General features: G+C 40.5%; 1 protein-coding gene across 50 annotated transcripts in view; it reads right to left on the reverse strand.

Annotated features, from left to right (window-relative positions):
• Positions 1–1,533: 1,533 nt before the first annotated feature.
• ANK3 (ankyrin 3) overlaps positions 1,534–25,031 on the reverse strand; it is a 327,597-nt gene continuing 304,099 nt past the window's right edge. For 31 of the 50 annotated variants that reach the window (XM_085553950.1, XM_085553966.1, XM_085553943.1 and 28 more), the window contains 10 exons: positions 24,764–24,838; positions 23,961–24,092; positions 22,786–22,929; positions 19,723–20,395; positions 17,518–17,896; positions 14,114–14,212; positions 6,797–6,880; positions 6,615–6,674; positions 4,958–5,050; positions 1,534–2,929 (listed from right to left, as the gene is read on the reverse strand). In XM_085553950.1, the coding sequence (XP_085410076.1) occupies positions 4,982–5,050; positions 6,615–6,674; positions 6,797–6,880; positions 14,114–14,212; positions 17,518–17,896; positions 19,723–20,395; positions 22,786–22,929; positions 23,961–24,092; positions 24,764–24,838 (1,715 nt within the window). In that variant the 3' untranslated portion in view covers positions 1,534–2,929; positions 4,958–4,981. The remainder of the gene's footprint in view (positions 2,930–4,957; positions 5,051–6,614; positions 6,675–6,796; positions 6,881–14,113; positions 14,213–17,517; positions 17,897–19,722; positions 20,396–22,785; positions 22,930–23,960; positions 24,093–24,763; positions 24,839–25,031) is intronic. The other 19 variants (XM_085553932.1, XM_085553978.1, XM_085553955.1 and 16 more) reach the window with 9 other exon arrangements.

Raw genomic sequence — 25,031 nt, forward strand, 5'->3', positions numbered from 1 at the left:
TGGGCTTCCAATTTTCCCTGCCTCCTTTGAATCAAAGATTCATGGGATGGGGAGGCAGCAAGCAGCAGAAGAGGCAGCCTGTGCTGCCAGCAGGAGATTCACCTGCACACCTCTGCTACCCTGCACAGGCAAGCCTGCTTTTCTGTCTAAGGAGACCTTCTGCCTACCAGAACTACAGTGCCAGTTTTTTCCTTGCATCAGCACCGAGAGGTGACCAGAGGACAGAGATGACTCTAAGTCCTGTGTTCTGGATGGTACTAGAGATGAGAGAGGCTCTTTGACACTGTTACTCATGCATTCTTGCTGCTGGCAACTGCAGGCTTTGTTTCCAACTGTAAAGTGGTATAATAGTAAATATACTATAAATAAAAGTACAAAAATATATACTTATAAATGTATAATATACACCACTCATTTATAACATTTCATTTTCACCCACACGGCACAGATACTTACAACTGGGAGGGAGGCAGCTGGACAGAGAGATCTCTGGAAGCACAGACACTGTTGGACTGTGACATGCAATCAGATGTTTTCGTTCTTCACTGGCACAAAAGGCCTTTTCCCTGCAGACCTGCTCGTGTCTTAAAGCTGCCAGCATTGTACCGGCAGTATCCTGAGCTAGATGGAGTGTGCATGGCAACACAAACTGACTGCTGGAATTATGAGAAAACCCTTCATTTACTGCTGCTGCTTCAAAAGCTCACAGCCCTAATAACTCTGAAGCACTGGCAAACAAACCTGCTATGCTCCACCGCAAGTGCTTTTCACCCAAGAGGCTTTGCTTACTGATCCCAGGTGAGGACTGGCTCCTGAGCTTTCAGTACAGCACAGCTCTAATAAGCAGGCTGAGCACCATCTGCAGCAATGGAGCTTCTTCCAGTGCCACCACAGGGTAAAATTCATCTTTGTATTACCTTTGAAGCCAGGTAAAATCAGCAATAAGAAGTATTTATTGTGCTCAAGCAGAAGAGCACGTTCCATCAGTGAGTGTGTACTGATGCTATTTAGAACTTTTTTGTATGTAAAGGTCCACCACCTGTAACAGACTGGAAGTGCACACAATATAAAAGACGTGTACGCTTCATTTCCATCATCTGCAGTGGGTTGTTTATCGGTTGGACTGACACACACTGGGAACAAAACTACTTTTGGTAGTGATTTTCCTGGTGTTCTCAGTAGGGTGAAACAAATTAAGGAAGGTCCAGATTTAACAAGTGTTGGAGAAGAGGCTGCACGTAACCTACTGCACTGGATCTTCCCCCAGGTCTGAGGGTCTCCTGTGTCTCAGAGGTGGCGGTTCCTTGTTTTTACTGAGGACGTGCTGGCTGCTGGGTCTTAATTCTGTTCCATGCACTGTGGGACAGCCAGCCAACTGAAGGCTTGTCACGCTAGGAAGACGAGGAGGTGAATCACACAAGAGAAACAGTGGAAAAGAAGCAAAACACCTGGGATGATTAACAACTGACATTCTGAAGACACTTTTGTGTGTGTGTGTGGGGGGGATACAATAACACCGCCAAATACACATTATCCAAGAGTTTTAACACAATTTATTTTATGCTTAAATAATCAACTAGATCATCCAGTGTTTGTTGTTTTCATACATATGTAATTAGAGCTATTATCAATGAATGCTGTTTCCATATGAATATAATCAACAAATTAAAGTATTTCACCAAAACCCAAATAAAAATGCCCTTTAAAACACAGCAGCCTTAACAACCTAATATTACACTGCTAGGATGATTACAGATGATTGGCTTACTGAAAGATTCTACATCTTATAGCCAGTACACAATACAGTAATAATTTTACAGCGTGCTGCCAGTCTATTAGCTAATAATTTCTCTTCAGTTCATTTAAAAATATCCCAAACTTGTGCTCGCTGGAGCACCAACCCACTTCTAAAGCTGCAAGCATTACCCCCGTTATAAAGCGAGAACAGATAGCACCCCCCTCCCCATAATGCAACTACTGTATACGTTATGGTTTTTAGGTCATTTCATTGAAAAATTGGCAACAGCAACAAATATTAGATGAAGGGCTTTGTGTTTACAGATAAAATCTTATTTCTCATGTTGCGGTAATAGTGTTTGCAAAACTGGAAAAGATTTAATCAAAATAAGGTGAAACACATGCATCAAAATATTAGTTACTCTGAAGAAAAATTTTCACAGAACTACAGAATTCCTCATTTTGGGAATCATTTAAATTTGCAGCAGATTTTAAAGATTTTTTTAAAATCAAGCTAGCGTTTTTGCATATACAAACATTATAATTGCTAATATACAAGAATCTGTGAAGATACACCCAGAATATCCCTGTAGGTGTAGCTGTTTGAGACACCTAGCCTGCTCAATGCATTTGCAGTATTCTGTTTGTGATCGAAAAGGCAGTGCCTTATCAACATTTATTCTATTTCGTTAGAATTTATACAGTGTTATTTATTTACAGCAAAACTATCGATGTTTAAAAAAGAAACAACTAGTGTTTTATACCCTGACAGTTTGGGTCCGAGAAAAATAAGGCGAGCTGTTGTGGATTTTAGTAATTTTAGTGTCTTTCCATGGTTTAACCATTTCATCTTCTTACATCCCCTCTAGCCACAGGAATTTATTTCTTTTGTGATGACATCAAACTGCTTGAAATAAGCTGTTAACAGCATGACATCTTGTATATACACTGCATTGTTAACTGCGCACTCTCCAATCCCGTGAATGAAAGTGAATTTCCATGCTCTGTAAATTGGCTCATGCTAAATTAATTTTTTGTTTCTTTGTTTTGTTTTTGCTTTTGCATAAAAACCATGCGGTTAATGTGTGGAAGCAGCAAACACACGCACACTTTTATAGGTGAATGTTTAATTCCTGTTGATTTTTCTTCCGTGACTGTCCCTCTGGAATACTGGCAGTAAAAGCACACGGTCCTACAGAAAGGAAAGAGAGCAAAGAAATCATTTCAGAATATCTCGTTAGAATCAATTTCATGCCTTTCCCTGGCTAAACATAATAGTTCTAATTGGCATTATGGGATACTGTAATGGGATAAATCATACAGTTTCTAGATATGTAATGAAATCAGTTGAGCTCCAAACATGGAGGGAAAATGCATCATCTACAGACATCCATGTTGCTCATGAGCTGATTTACAAACATGCTTGCAAGACACTGCATTTCATTGCCCCACAGTAACAGCTCTTCAACAAAGATGACAGGAAACTTTTGGCTCTCTGTGATGGAAGATATGAAGCAGATGACAGAGCAGCCTCCTTCACAACACACTTCTGTTTGTTATTTGCAACTACCCATATAGGTCTAAAACCTGCACTCCTTGCACATCTACCTCTCTGCCTCGTGGGGATTGTGACCATAAGAGCCAGGAATGCAGAAGCAAGCCCTCATGAGGCTTCACAGAGGAAAAAGTGAGGAAGAAGAGCTGCCACGCACATCTTCCACCTGGCTCATGTGAGTGGCACAGACCTGTTTACTAATCAGGTCACAGGTCCACGTGCATTCTCTGGGAGTGTCTGCACTCTGCTACGCTAAAACAGTGTGTGTCCTTGCCCACACCTATGGCTGACATAAATCTATTCTGTGGCTAAAAGCTGTGTATTCACAACGCAGCTGCCAGACTAGCTCACACAGTGCTTGGTAGAAGCCTGTCCTGCACTTCTGCAGAGCTTCATGCAAAACACTGTGCCTTTTCCTTTACACTTGTATTTTGCACTGGGTTTATTTGCAAGGGTGACAAAGCCATTTTTTTTTTTGCAGTAAAATATGATTATTTTTTTTTCCTAAAAAAGGAACATTTAAAAGAAAAGCAGCACCTCTGATCCTCAGAGAAGACTTTTTATCTTCTGTGAAACAGAACCCACTGAGCTATCAGAATCCCTGTTCTGTGAAAATACACCCACTTCCACATTCAAACGGAACTTCTACAATGGACACTTGGCTGGGCTAATGATTACTTAAAGCACCTCTGCTCGCTGCTGCCCTATAAAGCCCTTACCAAGATCCCACACGAGTCGCTGCAGTCACAAATGGAAGCCAGCACACACTCAGAAATCCAGTACGGTCATGTGGCTTTAGGAGGGCATATTACAGTGGATGAAAGGGACTAATGGCTCAAGAAACTGCCTGTTCTTTACCTCCATACCATTTGTATGTTCAACAGGTCCTGTTTATTCTGTTCATTAACCCTGCAGTCAATCCTTTATGAAAACGGTAACGCAAACTTCCACTTTTTAAACTCCTTGCCCACTTCCTAAAAGCCACCAAAGTTAAGAAAAATACTGAGTGGAAAAAAGACAAACACAGTAAATACACACTCTGTGTGATTACAGCTATAGGCAAAGCAGCTTCTGACTCCAAGGGCTCCTGCACCCTGTTGCAGTAGCGTCAGCCTGTGGCATTTGTTTTCACTTTGGGAAGCCCATCTACTGTCAGCTGCTTTTTTCTTACAATCATTTCAGTTGCATCAATAAAATCTACAAGACACATCTGGTAAGGATTCTTAGTTGGCAAATATTTAGACATTTCACTGGATTTCACAAGGTCACTGACTTGCATAACTGCCCGTAGACCACAGGTTCAGCTGTGGAAGAAGTCTTTCCCTTCCAGGACATTTACTTGTACACAGCTCTCTAACTGCTGGTGTCTAAGTCCACCTTTAGGAGTAGAAAATACTGTGGATTATAAACTACTCTTTGTGAAACTATGAATTCTTACACTTGGCATAGTTTTGCTTTGCTTATGTTCCAACAGATAAAGGTCAGTTTCTGTACGTGAACTCAAGGTCACATTCTCCTTACAGGACAGAGGGCCATCTCCTCAGCTTTGCAGCTTGAAAGCAGTGCCAGGAAGCAAAAAGAAAGCCATTACTCTGCTTAGGTGCTCTAGTTCCTTGTGGTGCAGTGCAAAAGGCTTCACAAAGAAAGAAAACTCATAAAACTGACCGGTCAGTGGTTGGCTTTCAGCTTTCACGAGTAACTTTTCTTCTCCACGTGTCTGACTTCTTTCTTTGTCTTAACCTTGTAAGCTTCGCCCTGCTTCAAAGGAAAAGTATAAACATTAGCATAGCCTGTGGAGAGCGCTCACAATTAGAAACCTACTTACAAACCAGCCTCCACATTTTGCTGTAACAGGATAAGTAAAAAGCAGTTAAATCACATTAATGCTTCATTTTGAAGATACACACAATCTGCTTATCCACTCTGCTGAGCTGCAAAAGCACAGGCCTGAAATATCATCTTCAAGTAGATAACACAGGTCTACAATTTGGGAACGAGCACGTGGGCTGGAGCACCTGGGCTGAGCCCCTGCCATCAGCTACAGCTGGATTTGCCATCATCATCATCAGGGAAAATCAGTCTCCAGTCAGTGCCCTGGGCCAGGGTCAGTGGGCATTTCTGAGTACGCAAGGCACGGCTGCTGTTGTGATGTTTCACAATGTCTGTGCTTTAATGTGAGCAGGTTAGTAATGGAATAAAGGAAAAAGAATGAAAGCAGCAAAAACCATCCCCAAAGCAGAGCGGAAGTAAAACCAATGGTAGTGACAAGCAGTGCAGGTTTTGGTGTCTTTTAAACAGCAAACACCAAAAAGAAGTTCATCTGCGCTCATTAAAAATAGCTCAATAATCATCTAAAAATAAATACTCCAGTAATCACAAGCCTCGTTCACATCAGAGAATGCATCTGTTTATGTGTGGCTGTCGGCAGAATTTACCCTTTGGCTGATCTGAATTGATTTATTTGTAACTATTTGTAGTTTCTGAGTAATCTGGTGCAGCATATTTCTCCTTTGCTGGGCAGAACCAATACTTTCCCTGATAAAGGACAGAGAAAGAGGATGGAGATATGTTGGTTTTTGTTTTTTTTTTTCAACTCTCTTCTATTTCTGTGCTCCCTGCCTGTTTTTTTTTAGTCTTCATTGTTAGCAGAATAAGATTATTTTTTCATGTTTGTTATGTCTTTGAATCCTCAATTCTATCTACACTTAGAAACACCACTGACAATTTAACTGGAGCAATGCCCTCCTCCACAGAAGGGCTTCCATTTTTAATTGCTAGGGACAGAGCCCTTTCCTGATGTTTGCTTATACAGTGTACTATTACATTGGTATGTTCGTGTGACCCCACTGTCTAGCAAGGGGTTATTGCACAGGAGAGTGAAGCTGGTAGGGACCAAGCTGGGGATTACTCCTTTGGTGCAAAACCAACACTGCACACCTATGGGTTTAAGGTACAACTCCAGCAGGGGTTTAGCTTTACTCACAGACACTGCTTGTTTTGATGAAACACAAACGGCTCTAAAAAGCTGTTTTAAACACATTGCCTACTTCACATAAACAGACCATAATGCTTTTGTGTGGAAGGCATTTTGCACAGAGCAGAACTCTGTGAGGCCTCCTTGAAACATCCCTTACCAGGAAACAAAATGAAGAGAAATCCCTGCCCCCGGCCCCCAATGCACAACTTGTCAATAACTGCAAGCACTGCACTTTGCCAAGGCTTCTTGTTAAATGCAAACCTCCAGCCCTTTAGCAGCACTTTCTAGCGGTCAACACAACCCTCTTCATTTACTGTTATTTCCTGGCAGCCCCCATTCCATTACCATTTCACCAGCTCTCCTCTCATGTGGGATAACAACACGCCTTACTACCTTCCGGGTGATCTGTAGGAAGCAATACATGAAAAGTATCGATTTTTTTTTTCCTCCTAGATTCTAAATGGGGAAGTATATTAAAAGAAGTTACTTGAATTCAAAGACAGAGCAGTGATGTAATTCATGATTACTTTTCTTGTGATGACGTTGCCTTCTTCATCGGTAAACTGCTCCTCTGTTACAGATTCACCAGGAATGTTTTTTGCTTCCTCACCCTAAAGAATGTGTTATAAGATTAGCAATATAACCTATATTCTGCCAAACCCACACACATTTCCACACCAATCCAAGCAACAAGCGCATGTTAGCTTCATCTTTATCTAACAGATTGCTTTACGCCACACAGATAACGTGAAAGCCACTGTAATTTAACATGCCAGTACTTGTGCATTTATTCCACAGAGCTTGTCATTAAAACATGGAGCAAACATCTGGCACATTTCTATGATCTAACAAATAGTCCTTCTGTTAGCCCGAGTCCTGTGAGATGGCACAAAGTCATGACAATAATATCTCTGAACAGACATCCATTAGCAGGAGGCTTCTCACAGCTTCTCAGTGCTCATTATGCACAAAAACACGTTCTAACATCAAGTAAGGAGGGAGAAAAATTGGGATTTTAATGACAACTCCGCCTATAGCTTGCTAAATGCCGCGTCTTAAACATGTACATGGAAGACAAGACTGCTCAGTATTTACAAAACAGAAAACAGCGAAAGGTGACTTACATGAAACCTTTACTGGCACAGTATCAGCGCCAACCTGCTGAGCAGCCTGCTGCACAGTGTACTGAAATCACCAACACTCCATCCACTGATTCTTTCATGGGTCCAGTATAAAGAAATATCCTAACAGCTGTGCTAGGACCAAATACTACAACACGAATTGTTGCTGAAGTTGTAATGAAGTGACTTCAGAGCATAAGGCAGCTGGCAGCTATCAGCTTATGTTCCAGAAGAACATTGGCAGTTTTACCTCAAAAAGCACATTTCCAAATGTGGGTGCTGAAGTAAACACAGCCTTTGAAGCTTCAGAAATACCCATCATCTGTGCTTATTCCGTATGAAACAAATATAATGTAGAATTAATTTCTGAAACTAGAAAACTGAGAAGGAAAATCACTCTCTCTGTAACATCCAGTTCATATATACTGTTTTCCATGCTTGGATCACTGTGAGAAGTACACAGCTGAAATTAATATGATCACCCATTTTGGTGCTGGGGAAACTGGGGCACAGAGCAACATGACACCATTATTTTGTTCATCTATCTTTATGACATTAGCAATCCTTAACTTGCTGGCCTGCCTATGAGAAACTCCCCCTTTTTTTCCCCAGAAACCTTTAATTAGAAAAAAAAGCCTTAAAACTATTCTTCCCCCTTAATCCCCAACACACCAAGGGAAAAACAGTAACCAGAGGAAGGAAGTGGAAAAACTATTATACAAAGCATTTTATGTCAATATTAACAGCAAAATAACATTTGAATTCAGATTAATTCAAATAAATGTCAGACCTTCAAAATGCTTTCAAGTATTAAGAAGCACCTGGCAAATAAAACCCACATTTACTGTTGTCTGAACACTACATAGTTATCTTTGTAAGCTCCTGGCACTGTTTTACAATGAGTAAATACAGTGAAGCTGTGTTTATTCTTTGAAGTCATTTTCTCTACAAGTTCAGCCAGTATGTGTCATTACTCAAAAGTGCAGAATTTCTACTTATTTCATACTGAAAGCTGTCTTCAAATTATCATTTGATAACAAGCAATTAAACAGGTTTAGACTTATTTCCTTCTCCTGTGCTTTCATTGCAAAATAGTACAACTGAACTGCAGTATCTCTGCAAGCAATGCTGAGGGCCGGGCAGCCTGTCCCCATGGGATGTCCCTGCCCTGCGATGCTTGGCTGCAGGGGCACAGCAGCAGCTTAGCAAGCAGACAGCACCAACAAGCAGCTGCTGAAGCTCCTGGATGAAGTCTTACATGACAATTCATGTACTAAAAGGGCTCTGCAAAGGAGGTCCTGGAAGGAGACACTTAATACCTGCTTAAGCACCAGTGTTACACTGTGCACAGTAAGTGACTCAGTGAGCGGGCCCCATAGGGAGCCAGCAACTTCCTTTCTCCCAAACAAGAGAGCAGAAATGAAAATGGCACAGGGATGGGCTGCTGCAGGCAGGGGCACCAATGGCTGTGTACAGACTCAGAGAAGTGAAACCCATGGGGCTTCCTAGCTGCAATGGAATAAGGGAAAATAGTGATTACAGAGACTTAAACACTTGATGAGAAATGCTGCAGATAGGCTGTGCTGTTTCTTTCCTGGCCTCCCACCCGTGGGCTCAGAATCCCCAGCGGTTCCTGAGCAGTGTGGGATGGGACAGAAGGGAACGCCGGCTCAGACATCTCTCACTGCCTGTGGTGCACAGAGGTATCAAGAGCTTCCCTCTAACCAGGAGGGTCTCCAAATCCACTGTGATAAAAACCAGAAACAGAACAACACAGCCCCCAACAAGGCCACCAGGCTACCCAGCACACCAGGGCTGTTTGCATGCACTGGCTCTCACTGCTGTGATGAGCAGAGTTGTTCCCTAACATAAGTCAGTGAGAGTAAGTGCATTCAATTTGAAAATGGAAAATGTATCGATACACTGAAAGACTAATGCAGTTTTAAAGGCATGGCGAATCTCAGTCTTTAATTAGCCACTTGCTCTTTTATGCACAGTCTAAAGATAAATGCTGTAAATATTCAGCAGTCAGTATGCACAAAATCCAGCTTTCACAACTCTTCTTTCATGTGGGCAGTTAAACAAATTGCAGGAGGGCTTGCAATTGGCAGGAGGTAGATCTGATCTATTGATGCTTCTAATCCTATGCAGCTATAAAGACGGATGTTTGCTAGGAACAAAAATCCCTTACCCACTGGCAGTTTTACTTGTCAGCTCTCAGCACAGCTTTGGGTTAGAATGGCACATTAGATGACCTTGTCAACAAAAGCTGTTTTTAAACACAAAGCTGGGGCATCTGCGTCACAGCTGAAGAATAAAATTATTTCTGCCGCATCATACTAATGTGGGATTCTTTCTATCCTTGACCAGTCTAAATCACTGACAGAATTCTAAGAGCTTTAGGAAGGCAGGGAGGAAACCTAATACAGCCATTTCTAGAGGCTGGGTTGTATCTCTGGGACTAAACTGTACAAAGACTGCATGCTGCACTAGACCATGCCAGGAAGCTTTGTGGATCAGAGTGCTTTAATGTCACTCTGCTCTCTGGAGTACAGTCCTGCCAAAACTGGTTGGTATCCTCTCTGCGGCTCTCCAGGGCAGGCGAAATCAGGAGCAGCTTCTGCAGCATCTCCTGCCAACTCCACTGATTTTCTTAACAGTTATTTGCAGATTATGGGTGTTCCCAGGGACTGCCAGATAAACGCAGGAGTTGGTGCTGCAGTACAGTGCCAAAGTTCACTGCAGCTTTCTCTGAGTTCTGGTTTTCTTTTATGTTTGTTTTGTTACTGAGGGATAATAGCCCTTTTATTCCTCCTATATAGCTAGTGTTATTGCAGCAGCGAAAGGTGTGGCTGGATGTCTGTTACCCAGAAGGATAAAAAGGAATTTAAAAGCAGACGGAAATAAGCGAGATGGAAAGATCCTAAATATTTAATTTTGCCAATGACCGGGGGCAATGCTGTGATGGGAACGGGAGTGGTACAGAGCAGTGAGATCTCTTCCCTTTCTGGCCTAAGCCACTATCAAAACATAATCCTTTCAGTCTTGACATTGCATTCTTATAATGCACAGCCAGCAGCTGCAACTCTCTCTCCTTGAAGTCCAAAGCTTCTGTGGCAGCAGAAACAAACATCTTTCATTAAGGTCATTTCCATTAGTGAGTTCTGCCTACTCAGGGAGACCTTGTTAATCACATGCCACAACTGTCCGCCTGTGCTGAGTTTGTACTTGCTTGTCTAAAGATGTATTGCTAAGGCACTGTGAAGGGAACCAACAGGCAAGCCAAGGTGAGCTAAAAGGAAGAGATGCAGCAAATGGCACTGAGCACAGTACCCCAATACTGAGCCAGATCAGAGCCTTGTTACTTGCTTCATGAGCAAAATGCATGGCAAGAGGCAAATCTCTATCAGAAAACTGCAAGAAGTATATATATTATATATTATACACAATATATATACATATATATATTATACACAATAAAATCAGATTTAAATAACTCCTGCTTAGAAGTTTGCTTTATTTTCCACTACAAAATTCTACCGTAATCCTTTTGGCAAGAATCTAACTGAACAGTTTTGGCCAAAAATTTGTACCCACCAAGGATTTAACAATCTCTGAAAGAGCACATAAAATCAGACAGTGATTTCTGTCGTGATGGAGTGAAAAGAGTGTTGGCTTAGGCTCTGAAAGTGCACATTGTGGAAGCACTCTTATTTTTTCCTTGTGTGCTAATTGCTCGCGTTCCTTCACTATCATAAAAAACTATTTCTTTTGCAATGCTCTGTCCCATCAATCCGCCATGTGAACAGAGGGAAAGGAAGCAAAACCAAAAACATCTGCACTGCTACCTTGAGGTTAAAAGACAATCTTATTACATGTGGAAATGGGCATCAGCCCCTGCTTGTCTGGTTTTATGGGCTCAGCCCTCTGAAGTGCTAAATCCCATGGGAATGTGCTCAAAAGCACTTGAGAGGACCCAGCTCTCAGACTGCTGGGAAAATACCTCTGGGGACAGGAAAGACTTTTCCATATTTGGGTCAGGAGAGAGGTCTAAGGTAGCAGTTAAATGGAAATAATAATAATGTTAGCAATAACGTGGAATGGCATTGGAATGAAAAACAAGTTGAGAAAGAAGAACAAAGGCAATGAAGCAATTCAGTCCTGACAGTAACCACGGAGGCACATTGCAAATTCTTTTCTTTCACAGGAGTCAATTTATCCTCAAGGTTTAGGTGTTACAAAACTTTGTTCCTGCAGGCTATGAATCTCTGTTGTTTTTAATGCAGCACAGAGGCACTGATGAACACAGACTACAGCAGAACGCCGATCCCACGTGCAGCTCTACCCAGGTGCACCATCCTCTGTGTCCCTTTGCTGCAGTTGGCACGAAGCAGTGAGCTTGCAGCATGGGCACAGCACTGCCATGGAATTATGCAGCCCGTACACAGGCTCTGCAGATGTCCTAAGTATTTATTATTCCAGGGATGACACACTCAACACAGACTGCCAGGGCTGGCTCCACCACATCCCTAACATCAGACAGTGCAGGATAAGTGCTCCCATGGTTCAGACATGGCTGCCAAAAAGCAGAGAATCATAGAATCATTTGAGTTGGAAGGAATCCTTAAAGGTCACCTAGCCCATCTCCCCTGCAATGAACAGGGACACTTAAAGCTCTATCATGCGCTTAGAGCCCGGTCCAGTCTGACCTTGAGTGTCTGCAGGGTCAGGGGCACCCACCACCTCTCTTAGCAACCTGTGCCAGTGCTTCCCTACCCTATCCTGATTGCTGCCTGAATGAGGAGCTGGTACTGAGTTGACACATAATCTATGACTTCAGCTCACACCAACAGAACCTCAGCTCCCAGGAATTTCAAAGAAATAATAAAAATCCAGATTCCTTCTCATCTCAAAGCTCAATACTTCCAGTTCATACCATCAATTCATTAAGTGTAACCAAAATATACCTATTTAAATGGTTGTTCTGTTATCAAATTTTCTCTAAAAGGCCAGGCAACTGCTGCTTTGAAAGTTCCTTGTTCCATTTCAAACCTGACTCAAGACGCAGAGGGGAAGAAAGAAGCAGCTACTCATCACCAGAAAATGACAGAAATATCACAGGTGTTATAAAATCCAGAGATAGGTGCAGACCTGCCCCAGCTCCACACAAGTTCGGCTTCCTCTGCTCACGTCCCTAGGGGGTCCCGTAGCTCCCCTGAGCCAGCTGCAGACCACACCACTGCTCTGTAAGCACAATCCCAAATGACACTGCCACATTTAAAAACACTTTTCTGTGCCCTTCTCTGAACAAGAAGGAAGACTGTCTTTTTCACTTTCTCTCTTTTCTACTCCGACACTTCCTGATTCTCAGCCAGGGGACATTAAAATAGCTCAGAAATTGGGTGGGAAAACCCAGAAGCAGGCTGACTATGCACAGCCTTTAAAACATGCAGCCCACTGATGCTTTATGTCTTACCAGAGCACTTACAGCACTTCAGGGCTTGTGATCACCCTCAGGCCACTTGTCCCATCTGAAAACCTATTCCTTTTCCTTGTCATGAGCTATCTGCAGAGGCAATTACTGATGAATGGTTATATCCTAACCTGCTCAGGGGCCTTCATTAAAGGTGGCAGATTCTTGATGTAACGATGTAGTATGAGACAAAATATTTACTTGCATTTAGCTCATTTTTACAATTCTTGCCTGGTTCAGAATGGGAACACAACCAGTAAACTGAAGAAATACAGGATGAAAGCAGACAAAAAAATCATGCTGTGTTTTCCAAAAGCATCTGTGTCTTGGAGGAATCAACAGCTGTGAACATAGCACATCTGCCATTCACATTACACAGAAGGTGCGGTGCATGTATAAATACCTTCTGCACCAAACAAACAGCAGCAATATTGATAGGTGCAGTCAGTGCGACAAGTAATTCCTGGAGTAACAATTACATCCTAGGCTATTACTGTAACAGCACTACATTGCCTGTCCTTTTTAAGGCTTTAATGTGTGATTTTCTAATGAGAAGCTAATAAATCATATGAGTTACTGAGAATTAACATTATTTCTGATGAAGAATTATTGTCTTATCCTATATTCTCAAGGCACATAATACCAAGCTATGTGACCATACAGGAAACAACATGAGGGAAAATAAAACTATTTATATGATTCTACCATTGTTATTAGCATATTAAGTATGTTGTGCCACAGTATCTGTGAATAGTATACTAAACAAAGCCTAATGAAGTCAAATGCAAGGATTCTTTATTTTTATACTTATTTTATTTATATTAACTTTGGTAGGTTTTAAGTCAGCATCACCTACTGCTCTCCAGAACACAAGGCACTCTAGATCACACCTTGCAGCCACAGCCCCAGGCCCACGTCATCCTATCTTCCACATATATACACATATTTCCTATGTCAGTCTGTAATTCATTTTCCATCAGACCAACACACTACACATCTAGCTGTATTAAAGGTGGCATGCAAAACACCAAAGGACACATCAGGCCATGCAGCACAGTAGTTTTCCAGCAGAAGACAACTGTAAACTTCTGGGTTAAGTAATGAATGGCCACTTGGCACTTGGTTATAAATACAGAGGGGATTATAAAATGGGCAGAGGGACTCCATTGTGCCAGAAGTGACATTCTTACACAGCAGTCCAAACCCACATCCATGCCAACATTGCCTCAAGAACACACATCACAAAATACCTTCAGAATCAACCGCCGTCGATACACTCTTGTAGTAATCCTCTGCTCCTCACCTGAGCTTGAATCACTCTCAATCTCACTGTCACTGTCACTACATTCCTAATAAATGCAGTTTTAGTACATTTGAACAGCACATTTGCAAGACAGAACGTGCTATCAGAACTACAAGAAGAAAACAGAGGTTATCATGGACAACATTTTTCCTGTCTGTTATATATCTAATGACTTTTACTTCTGAAGTACACTGTGGGAGCTTTTCTGCTCTTTGGCATGCTGTACTAGATATATATATATATATAACAGGTATGGAATATCTTAGCAGCTTTTAAGTGTTAGAAAATTGTATTTGGAATGCATCTGACCTAACATATTCCACTTCCTTACTTGGAAGTGAAGAATTTTGTGTACAGAAAGTCTTCCAGTAACTTTGCTGTTTCCTCCTCAAAAATTAAGAATCCATTCTAAATCCAATTCTGTGCATTCACAAGGTATGGAAGTGAATTCCCTTATAAAGAAAGACTACAGTCACTCAGAAAGACTCCGAGGCCCACCTGCCAAAGGTTAAAAACAAGGATTTTGAAGAAGGCCTCCTCTGTGAAAACGTTTTCTCTGCTCAGCATCTATCTCCTTTTAAGCAATACTAACTAAAGCCTGAAATACAGCCACCCCACATCATTTGATGTACTGCTGGGGGCAGGAGGAACCTCGTGCCGCTCACTGCTTGGTGCCAGGCAGATGCTGCACACTGGTGTCTGGCCCACCCCAGTGTCTCCACCAGCCCCACCGCCTTCCCTTCAAGACACATGGAGCACTTTGCACTTCTGCTTCTTTTTCTTTTTTTTTTCAGCTTGGCTGAAGGCATCCTAAACAAGAGGCACTTCTCAGAAATGATGTGCAAAGTATGAGTAGGCACACGTGGGTGGAGGAGGAAAAAGGATCATGTGAGATAAAAAAAAGGCATTTAGGGCAGGATGACAACATTTATCTGCATGCAACATCTCCTGCTATCCTCTATCACTAGCCAAGTAAAAGAAAAAATTAAAAAAAATTAAAAATCCAATCCTATCCTGAACAATTAACAAGCAGAAGAAGGTTCACAAAAGAGCACAGAGGGGTTTAAGGAGGAAGAGCACTACTAATGCATGGCTTCAAGTGCTTTAGCTGTGACAGAACTCTGGCACTTCAAGTCACCTCAGCCACCTGACACAACCTGCTTTGGGTTAACAGAACAAGCATGCTACACTGCTCGAATTTAAAAAGATGATTTGAATCTAACACTTGGTCTTCAGTAGAGCATTACATGGCCCTCACAGTCACTGTACTGCTTATTAGAATTTTGAGCATTTATGTGGACATGGGACAAGGTCAGCAGTTCACCTCATTAACATCACCAGACAGCAGCCCAGTCTCAATGGCTTAGCCTAGTTTCAAACCATGTCCCAAAATACTGATGCAGCCCCCTCCCAGCAGGTGAATGGTTATTGCTTTTGAGCTGTTTCCCAAAGGGTCACAGTAACAACCACTTTCTTTAGGAAGCAATATCTTTTTGTTGCCTCTGCTTTCCACAGAATGCCTTCCAGACAGACTGCAGTTGAAATTTTCTTTCCATTTTCATGACAGTATATGAATTATCTCCCTATGAACTGAATTCTCTTAGTAATTAAACTATTGACTTTGAGTAGATTACATGAGAGACCCAGGTCTAGAAATCCCATTACTGACTCACACTGGTTTATTCAAAGATCACATCTATTAAAGAATATATATTGTTATTTGGAAGATAAGATTATCACCCTTTACCAAGAAAGCGAAAGTAGTGCAAAAAGCGCATATATGAAATGCACACACTTATTCTTACCAATTCAGATGGAATATCCACAGTGAAGAGAGGACAGGAGTGGATGACAACTTATCTTCTCACTGATGGGAATCCAGAGGGGGAAGTGCAGCACTGTAGCACACCCCTCAGCACAAGTTACAGTGTACATCTATGCTTATCTTTGTGTTTAAACTGAGCATAATAATATTAACCCAAGGTCTGCCCCAAAGCCTACAGACAATACAGGAACTCTGCTGTCTGCATTTAGCTGCCTCTTCAGCAGGCTTTTGCTTACATTCTTTCAGTACTCAAGAAATGAGTGAGCATTAGGAAAGATCTTCATTGCTTTAACTATGTCACAAACTAAAAACAAGATCATAACAACCGTATGCTGCATAACTGGTAACACTGATTACATTACCAATAAAATAATTCCTTATTGTACAATCAAAAGAATAGTGGAAAATGAATTAAACTTGAGTAATTTATTGCAGCCCATCACAGCTGCAATTTTTTACTGCGCTATAATTTAAAAAAAGAAAAAGCCATATCAAGTAGAAGCCACTCTAAAAAATGCATCACTTCTGTAAGTTACAGCCTCCTCTTGTATTATGCCCATGACCAGACAATCTCTTCAGATGAGAATGTAGAAGAAATTCTGTAATTCCCTATTTTTTGCAGTCCTTGAGCCTAGGAATTGCCCACCAGCTCCAAAATTTCTACTGGGCTAAAAGCCATTCCTTAAGTCAATTCTGGGGAACAGAATGTAAGTCACAGAGGAAGCTGTTAACATAGCTTTCATTTATCTAATACCAACTTACAAGTGAGATTCTGCAGGCAAGGATGTGCAAGCCAGGCAAGCAGAACTGAAAGGGAAACCCTCAGCAGTATTTTAAGAAGGAACCACCACCTGGGAAACTGTATTATACATCTGGAAATGTTTTTGCTAGATGCACCTTGGAATTGGGATGAATGATGCCAAGGAGCAAAGCGTAAGAAGGAGATTAGACTTCACTCAAGATTTATCTTCCTGCAAATCAACAGAGTTTATAATAATAATAATAATAATAAAAATAATAAAAATCAGAAGGTGCTGGGGACAGGGATCTGGAAGGAGACAAAAGAGACCCTGTACTTCTTTGCTCACTTCAACATCACAAACAGATCAGAAAACAGTGGCATCACCTTACTTGAAGTGGGTTGGGGAGAGCAGACCTGCCTAGCACTGTTTGCACAGATAACTCAGGCAGGAAAGGGGCCTGCTCCTCAGCAATGCAAGATTGTATCACAAGCTGCTCTCCCCTCTTGCAGACTTCAGGGCCAAGCAGGCAGAAGTTGATGCACCCTACTTGGTTCCTCTGCCTGCCTGGACTACACTTCATTCTGTTCACACCACAGAAGATAAATTTGCACTAACTTCCACTTTTCTTAATTTGGTAATAAACATAACTTGCATAAAGGAGGATTAAAAGAAAAACAAGAACTGTTATAATATTACATGTCTTATAAAACAAAACAAAACAAAAACAACATACTAAGCAACAGGGACTCCTCAAACAGCTAATAATTACAGGACATACTGTACCTTCTGTTCAGACATTCCTGCTCCCTCCTCCTCTTTGATGCCTGTTCTTGCCTTGCCATCCTCTGAAGTACTCCAGCCCATCTTCTTCACACTGACAGGTACAGATGCTTTGTTGCCTTCTGCTGTTGGCTTGCTAGCCTCTTCCAAAGATTTCTGATATGCTGTCGATGATAACGTTTGCTCATCAGTACCAGCTGAAATTGGGGACTTTGTTTTCAGAGCTTCTTTGTCACTGTGTTTTCCCACATCATTTAAAGATTCCTGGACATAGGATTTAGTTTTTGTTTCTGTTGTGGATTCTGAGAGGCTTCCATTTGTTTCTGGCTTCCCTGCTTCTCCTTTGACATATGAGGTAACAGAGTCCCTACATTGGTCCGAGCTACAGAGAAACAAAAAGAACAGACATTCATAAATAACATGCAGAAGAGAAAAGCACTGAGCCTTCACTCTTAGTGCTCACATTTCAGATGAAGTAAAATCTGAAATTCAACATGCAAGCATTACTCTATTTAACAGCCTTGTCTTCTGCATTATGGTATCTTCAAAAGAAAGGAGAACATAGTGAACGCTGAAAACAAAGCCAAATGTTTTATGTTAGTTCCCTTCCACTTAGGAAGAAAAAAAGGAAAAAACAAAACAGAAAGAAAAAGGCCCCAATCCTACCATTTCCTTTGTATAATCACAAGATAAATCCCTCATGGCACTAATTCTTTAACCTGCTCTCCAACCAAGGAGGTAATGAAAGGTGCCTGTTACCCCTTCCCTTAAACTTCAACAGCTGTATTCCAAATAACTCATGCCTCCTGAAAAATAATGGTGCTCATAAATAATGCCTTAGCACAATTTCAATAATGCACAATGCCAGAAAGATTACAAGATAGAGAGATAGATCTGGACAAAACTCTTTTATTTTTGTTTGCTTTTCAGATAAACACTGGGACTATATGCATGAGAAAACCATAGCTATCTGCAGGCAAAACTGCTATAAAATAAAGCAAATTGATTTCCTCTAGCTAGAAATGGATATCTCATCTTACAGAAGATCATTTACTCCTAGAAGAGATATATTTCATTAATTAAACACAATAGAAAATGCAGAATAAAGACAGAATGGTTGCTTAACGTAACAAAAATCACATCAGTAGCAGACCAGATGTTTTCAAGTCTAGAAAGACAATCAGCTCACTGGAATCAAGGGCCATATTCCCACTTGATTCAGAAAACCTATCTCATGCTACCTGGAACCGTTAAACATCCTGAATCAAAGCTGCAAAGGATGTAAACTGTTGACAGCAAGACAATTGCTCTGCAGGCAGTCGTTCTCTGCAGATTTACATTTCATGTAGAGCTGGCTCCTTCTGTCACAAATCATGGGAGCTGAGTACAAAATTAAGGCAAGAGCTTTTTGATGGTACCCAGTGGGTACCCGTTTGGCCAAACATGCCAGCGCATATTGTGACTGCTGAAAGCTTACATTGGTCCAAGGGGAGGCTGGAAAAGTACATGCAAGAGAAACACAGTGATGATAAATCTGTGGAAAGCATACACCATCTCTGAAGGTCATTATGCTGAAAGTAAATAGAGCCCAGGAACGTACAAGTTCCCTGAGCATCTTCTGTAGCCACAACTAGGAAGCAGCATATGGGTCTAGATGGATTTATTACCTTCCTATGACTTGTAGCCCATTTCTTAAAGAGTCGAATAAATTAGCACAGCATAACACAAAGTAAATATTAGAAAATGGCACCCGCTTAAAAAAACGTGCTATGGAAAAAGAAATGCCTATCTGAAGGAATGCAAAGAGATGCAATGAAAAGAATGACTGCTAAAATAAGAACAAAACAGTATCCTGGTTCCAACAAATTGTCATTTCATAGTCTCAAATTCTAATTCCACCTGCCTTGCTTAGATTTATTCAAAATGGAAATAGACAATATAAAAAGCATGAAAGCAAATATCATCTAGTAAACATAAGGTAAACTAATTCTGTATTAAGCATGAAACTTGCTATATATACATTTTAAAAAACAAGTATGTTTGATACCAGATGAAGTCACAACTAAAGTTTTTCCTTACAAATACATATGTGCATACATATATATTCACATTCACATAAAACAGCAGATCATCAGCCTGATCACTGCTCCTGAAGGCAACATCTGTGCATGAAGGCTCACATACACACACGTACAAGAAGATGCTCACCTATCATCCAGGCGATCTAGCAGACTACCACCTATCCTGCGTCCCGACGTTGGTGGCTCAGTGACGCTTGACGAGTCAGTCTGCCAACCTGTAATTGAAGACATTTCGTGTTCTGCTTGCTGAACACCTTTAAGAATTGACCATACTTTTTCTTCAGTCATCTCCTCAGACTCAGCTCCTTCTTCCAGATGAATGTCCTCAAACAGAGATTTAAACTTTTCTTCCGTTATCTCCTCATCAGTACCAGACTTTTCTCTCTCAGGCTGTTCAGTCCTTACTCCTGTTTTGCTAGTCTCTTCGCTCTGCCTTTGTTTAGCATCCTTAGGTATCCCGCCATAACTACCAAGATACCGTGGATAATCCTTAAGGTCCACTTCCTCCAACTGGCTCTGGCCTACAGAAATATCTTTAGGTGTTCCTTCGCTAGGCACTGAGAAATCGTGCTTGCTGTCATCCAGTGAGGTGTCTTCTTCAGTCACCACTGGCGGTGCTGCTGCTGTACCATCTATATGTCCCTGGGAGGTCACTAACACGTCACTCAGTCTACTGGGAGTTCTAAGGGGTGACTCTAGGCTAGAGGTGTCGCTAAAGAAATCATCCTGATGGAAGGGGGTGGGTGGCACAAAGCGCAACCCAGAGGGAGTTTCCAGTTCCACTTGAATGCTGGGATAACCTAAGGAAGACAGCACATTTGGACTGACTGGGATGAAGCATGGAGCAACAAATCAGCAAATGTTAAATGATCCATGAATTACATAAAGTATGAAAACCATGAGGAGATGCAGGTGTATAAGAACAAATGCAGTTCTGATAGATTCATTTACTTTGCTCTAAATACATGGAACAAAATGAGCATTGCCAAAATAGCTAGTACAGCAAAGCTAATAGTTTTGACTATTTTTAAAATAGCCTGTAAAGATTTCAGGAATTGCCTTTGCAGCCATTTGAACGTTTTCAAGCAATAGCAGATTGCCTTATGAGCATGCAATTAATCAAATGTGGACAGGGATGTCTGTCCCTTTATATCCAGCCCAGAATCTTGCAGCCAAATTGCATACATCTTTCCGAGTTTTTACTGCTTTAAAATTGGAATTTGAATAAATAGATTTTAAAGACAGAAGTAGATCAAAACATCGGACAGTCACTCTTTATGTAAATACATATTAAACAGGTCCACATTCTGAATATACTTTTATCAAAAATACACAATACTAGCAAGACAATGCTACTAATACTTATCTCCAGTATAATCACAGAGCCACAAGAAAGGAATAGTTAAAGAATGAGGAATAGAAATGGATCTCAAAGAGGATACTAAAGAATAGTAGGGGTAAATACACAGCAGGATAAAAAACTAAAAAGGAAGTTAACTAGAAGTTAAGAGAATACAAAATAAAAAACAAACAACACAGGGAGAGCTAAATGAATATTTCAGGTACAGTAAAGTTATACAGGTGAGAGGACTGTGGTGGGTAAGGAGATCTTGGTGATCTTGGAGACTGAGGCGATCTTGGTGACATGGGTACAATCAGATACACTAATCAAATAAAGAGAGAAAAGAAAAGGAAATTGATGAAAACATAAGAAAATCATACAAAAGGATTAAACTGAATACACATGTAAAATGACAACAAAACCTGAAATTCACTGTGTCAAAAAACAGACTGTGTGACCTACAGAAGGAAAAAAAAATACATGCTTTGGGGTTAACTTGACATTGTGCTGCCTGCAATGGGAGATGCACTGACAGGGCTTGCTTTTTTTTTCTGTTTCCTGAATCAGCTGAGAGAAGGGTAAAGGCGGTCTGGTCTTGGTGAGGAAAGGAAGCTTGAGGAAGGCTCAGAGAAGAGGAGAGACAAAAAGCAACTGCAGAGAAGCGTACTTTCTTCAGAAGAACACTGATGCCACTATTTAAAGGCACAAGCAACATTTCAAGAGCAACTTTCTTAAAATGTCAACAGAAAATTATTTCTGTAATGCAATGATTCAATGGCCAGCAATGCTGCTCAACAATGGAAGTATACTGAGCTTATATGCTCTAAGTATACAAACATTCTGCCAAAATACAGAGAGGGACCAATACAAACTTGAATAAACTATAAAAAAACAAAGAAAATATAACTCAAAGAAGTCTTGACAACCTAATTATAACACATAGTAAAAAACCAAAGTAAAGAATATAGCAACTCAGTGTCGTAAACTAATATTTAAAAGAACGACATTCAGCATCTTCTAGATAATGATAAGTAATAACCATACCTATAGCAATTCTGACTATAAGCAGAACTCTGTGTATCTGTTAAAATCAGACTCAAAATAACCATGCACAATTATACGCTCAGGGTGTTTAGCTTCCATGTGAAGATTATTACACAGTTTTAGTCATTAGTAGACTGACAAAGATATCATCTCATGCAAAAATAAAACATTTTCTTATTTTTCTACTACCACTACACATTAGGATAATAATGGTCCTAAAAAACAAAACAAAAAACAAAACAAAAAACAAAACAAAAAACAAAACAAAAAACAAAACAAAAAAAACCCCACAACAAAACAAACCAAAAAAACCCCACCAAAACAAAAACCAAACCAAAACAAAATAAACTACAACAAAGAAATGACAATCTTGAAATCACATTTTTTTGTAGATATCTCATACAGTCACTAAACACTTTTTCACTGTAAGAATTCTTACAGTTACTTATCTAGAGAGGAAGTTAAAGAGCGGGGGATGTGTAGAGCAAGAGAGATTTCCAACTAACTTGGAAAGCGTATAAGTGGACAAACTCCAAAGCACAACTACTGCAGGAGGAAAACATTCAGATCTTGTCAACTTATACAGAGGCTGGTGGGAATGAGCTTACTTAGGTGTGCATTTGTGGGATTCTGAGTTTGTTCTCTGGGACATTAATGTACAACCTGGATATACCATGAGGAAAAAGCCTTAACATGAAAAACAATCATTTCTATAGGATTTTTTTTCTTAACATCTAGTTCATACAACATTATTACATTACCAGAGATGATACGGAACAAAATATAATCATGGAATTCAATTACCATCAATGGGATCATGAAAAACGTTATTTTCATCTGCAAAGCTTCTGGTGCCTGAAATATTTCCATAATCAAATATTGGTCCTTCCAGCAGGGTCACAATATCTATTCGATTAATTTTTGTCAATACAGAAGTTAAGGCATCAGCTGAAAAACAAATAAGACACGTAAGAAAACAGGTCCAGAATTTCAGAACTGTGTAATTGTCTTTCTCAGTTACATTCACATTGCATTAATTCTAAGTCACTGACATATGTTCCTGTCCCGATGTCTTTGGTTCTAGCAAACTCCATCATTTGACTGTGTAGTCATTCTGCTGCCTATTTGTGCAAGATGTACCTCTATGACGATTTTTCCCCCGCAAGTGTTAGATTGCAACACAAGAAGCAGGAAAAATAGGGTTGAAAGCTCTTAAAGAATAAATTTATTTGCTACTGAAATACAATAACCTTTTATTGAAAAAGACAAGGATTGTTAAAATCCTTGTTACAATTCTATTTCAAAGAACAGTATAGGTAGCCTTGTAAGTAATAATGCACATAAAGGCTGTTCACACAGTACACAATGAAATCACATTTACAATAATCCTATGTTGCAAGAACACAGTAATACTGGAAACAACTTCTACAGTGAAAGAGATCCAGGTTGATTTAAACATCATGTAGAAGTTTGTGGGCTAAGAACTGGTAACAGTCACCATTGACTGAAGGCAAATTCAGACCCCTATTTCAATTTGAGGAATTTATACACAGATAACAGCAGAATTGACCCCAACCTTGTCTTCAGAGAGGTCTCCTGCCTCAGTCACACACATCACTCCTCAGAGACAAGTGTTTGATCTCTTGTAACAACTTGCAATAATGCGAGACTATGTAACTTTTCCAGGCAGCCTATTTCTGTGTTTCAGGTTCATTGCTATTGCCAAATCTTCCCTAATATTTCCTTCCCTGGAATTTAAGCTTCTTTCTTGTCCTGTCCTGCAGATGTGGAGAAGATATTATTTCCCCTTGTGTAGGTACTGAATGAATGTAACACTTTTTTGCCTTCTGGCAAAAATGTAGCTGAAACTTTTTTTCCCATTAGTGATTTGCAAAAGAAATTAATTACGTTATCTTCAATTTAACCTACTTAGAACAGGCTATCACTTACAAACAACTAAAGTAACTAATTGAACTTACTTGTAGCATTTTTCCCGTCTCTAGTAACCCATTTTTTTAATAACATGAAACTTTGAGCAATAAGAGAATTCGGGTTTTCTACTCGGATTTGATTTATTTCATCCACAGAAAAATTCAGTTCCCTTGCCAGTTCTATAAAGCAAAAAAAGAAAGAAAAAAAAATATGATGAAAAACAATAATAAAAGCTCCAAACAGCATAAATCTCTCAATTATCAAGCCAGGCTTAGAAGTATTAACCTCCTTAGACCACACAGACACCAGCCAAACTTCCTGACACAAACGGGTATCCTAACAGATAATGACGAGCATAGCACTAAACATTTAAACACTTCAATCTCCTAAGACAGGCATAATTCTGAATTTTCAGTCATGCCTCTGTGCGCTATTATTGCATTTGTAAAATGCACTCAACCAGTGAAAAGCTCCGTGGAGACTTCATCACTGCTCACTGATAACATTTGTTCTGGTGACCACAGCTCATTTGTGAGTACGCTGCAAAGCTCACATACCAGCACTGCCATTGCCTACACCCAGGGAGAGCTGACTGCAGCACCCATAAGCCCACAAGAGACCAGCACTGCCTGTCAACATGTGGACAGTACGGTGAGCATACATGGCACCAAACTCTTGGAGCCCTTTTAAGCTCCCAGATGTTGAGGAATTCACTGCCTGAAGATCCCGGAAGCCCTGAGCCTGAGTAGACAGAACCTTCCAACTACTTGGGTGTAATATCTTGGGAGGAAAAACATTTTAGCTATATACCCTATGAGTTCGATTTCAGTATAAAAGCAGAAAAGCTTACCTGTCCAGCTAAGTCCAAGGTGATCAGCTACAATTGCCATCCTTATATCTGTCCGTTCACAAGGACTTTGTGGACCTGCGATTTACAATTTCTCGATTAAAAGGGTTTTGCACAGAAAACCTTAATACCGGACAATAGTTTATTATAAGTTATAGTTGGAATTCAACTAAGTTGCCGGTGCTTATATTGTTTACTAGAATGATTGTGTATCCTAATAACCTACAAAGCAATTTTTTTCACCTGTGTAAAGCCAAATGTCAAACTACAT

This window comes from Coturnix japonica, chromosome 8 (assembly GCF_054131305.1).
Source record: "Coturnix japonica strain WE chromosome 8, WE-NBRP24, whole genome shotgun sequence".
NCBI classification, from domain to species: Eukaryota; Metazoa; Chordata; class Aves; order Galliformes; family Phasianidae; genus Coturnix; species Coturnix japonica.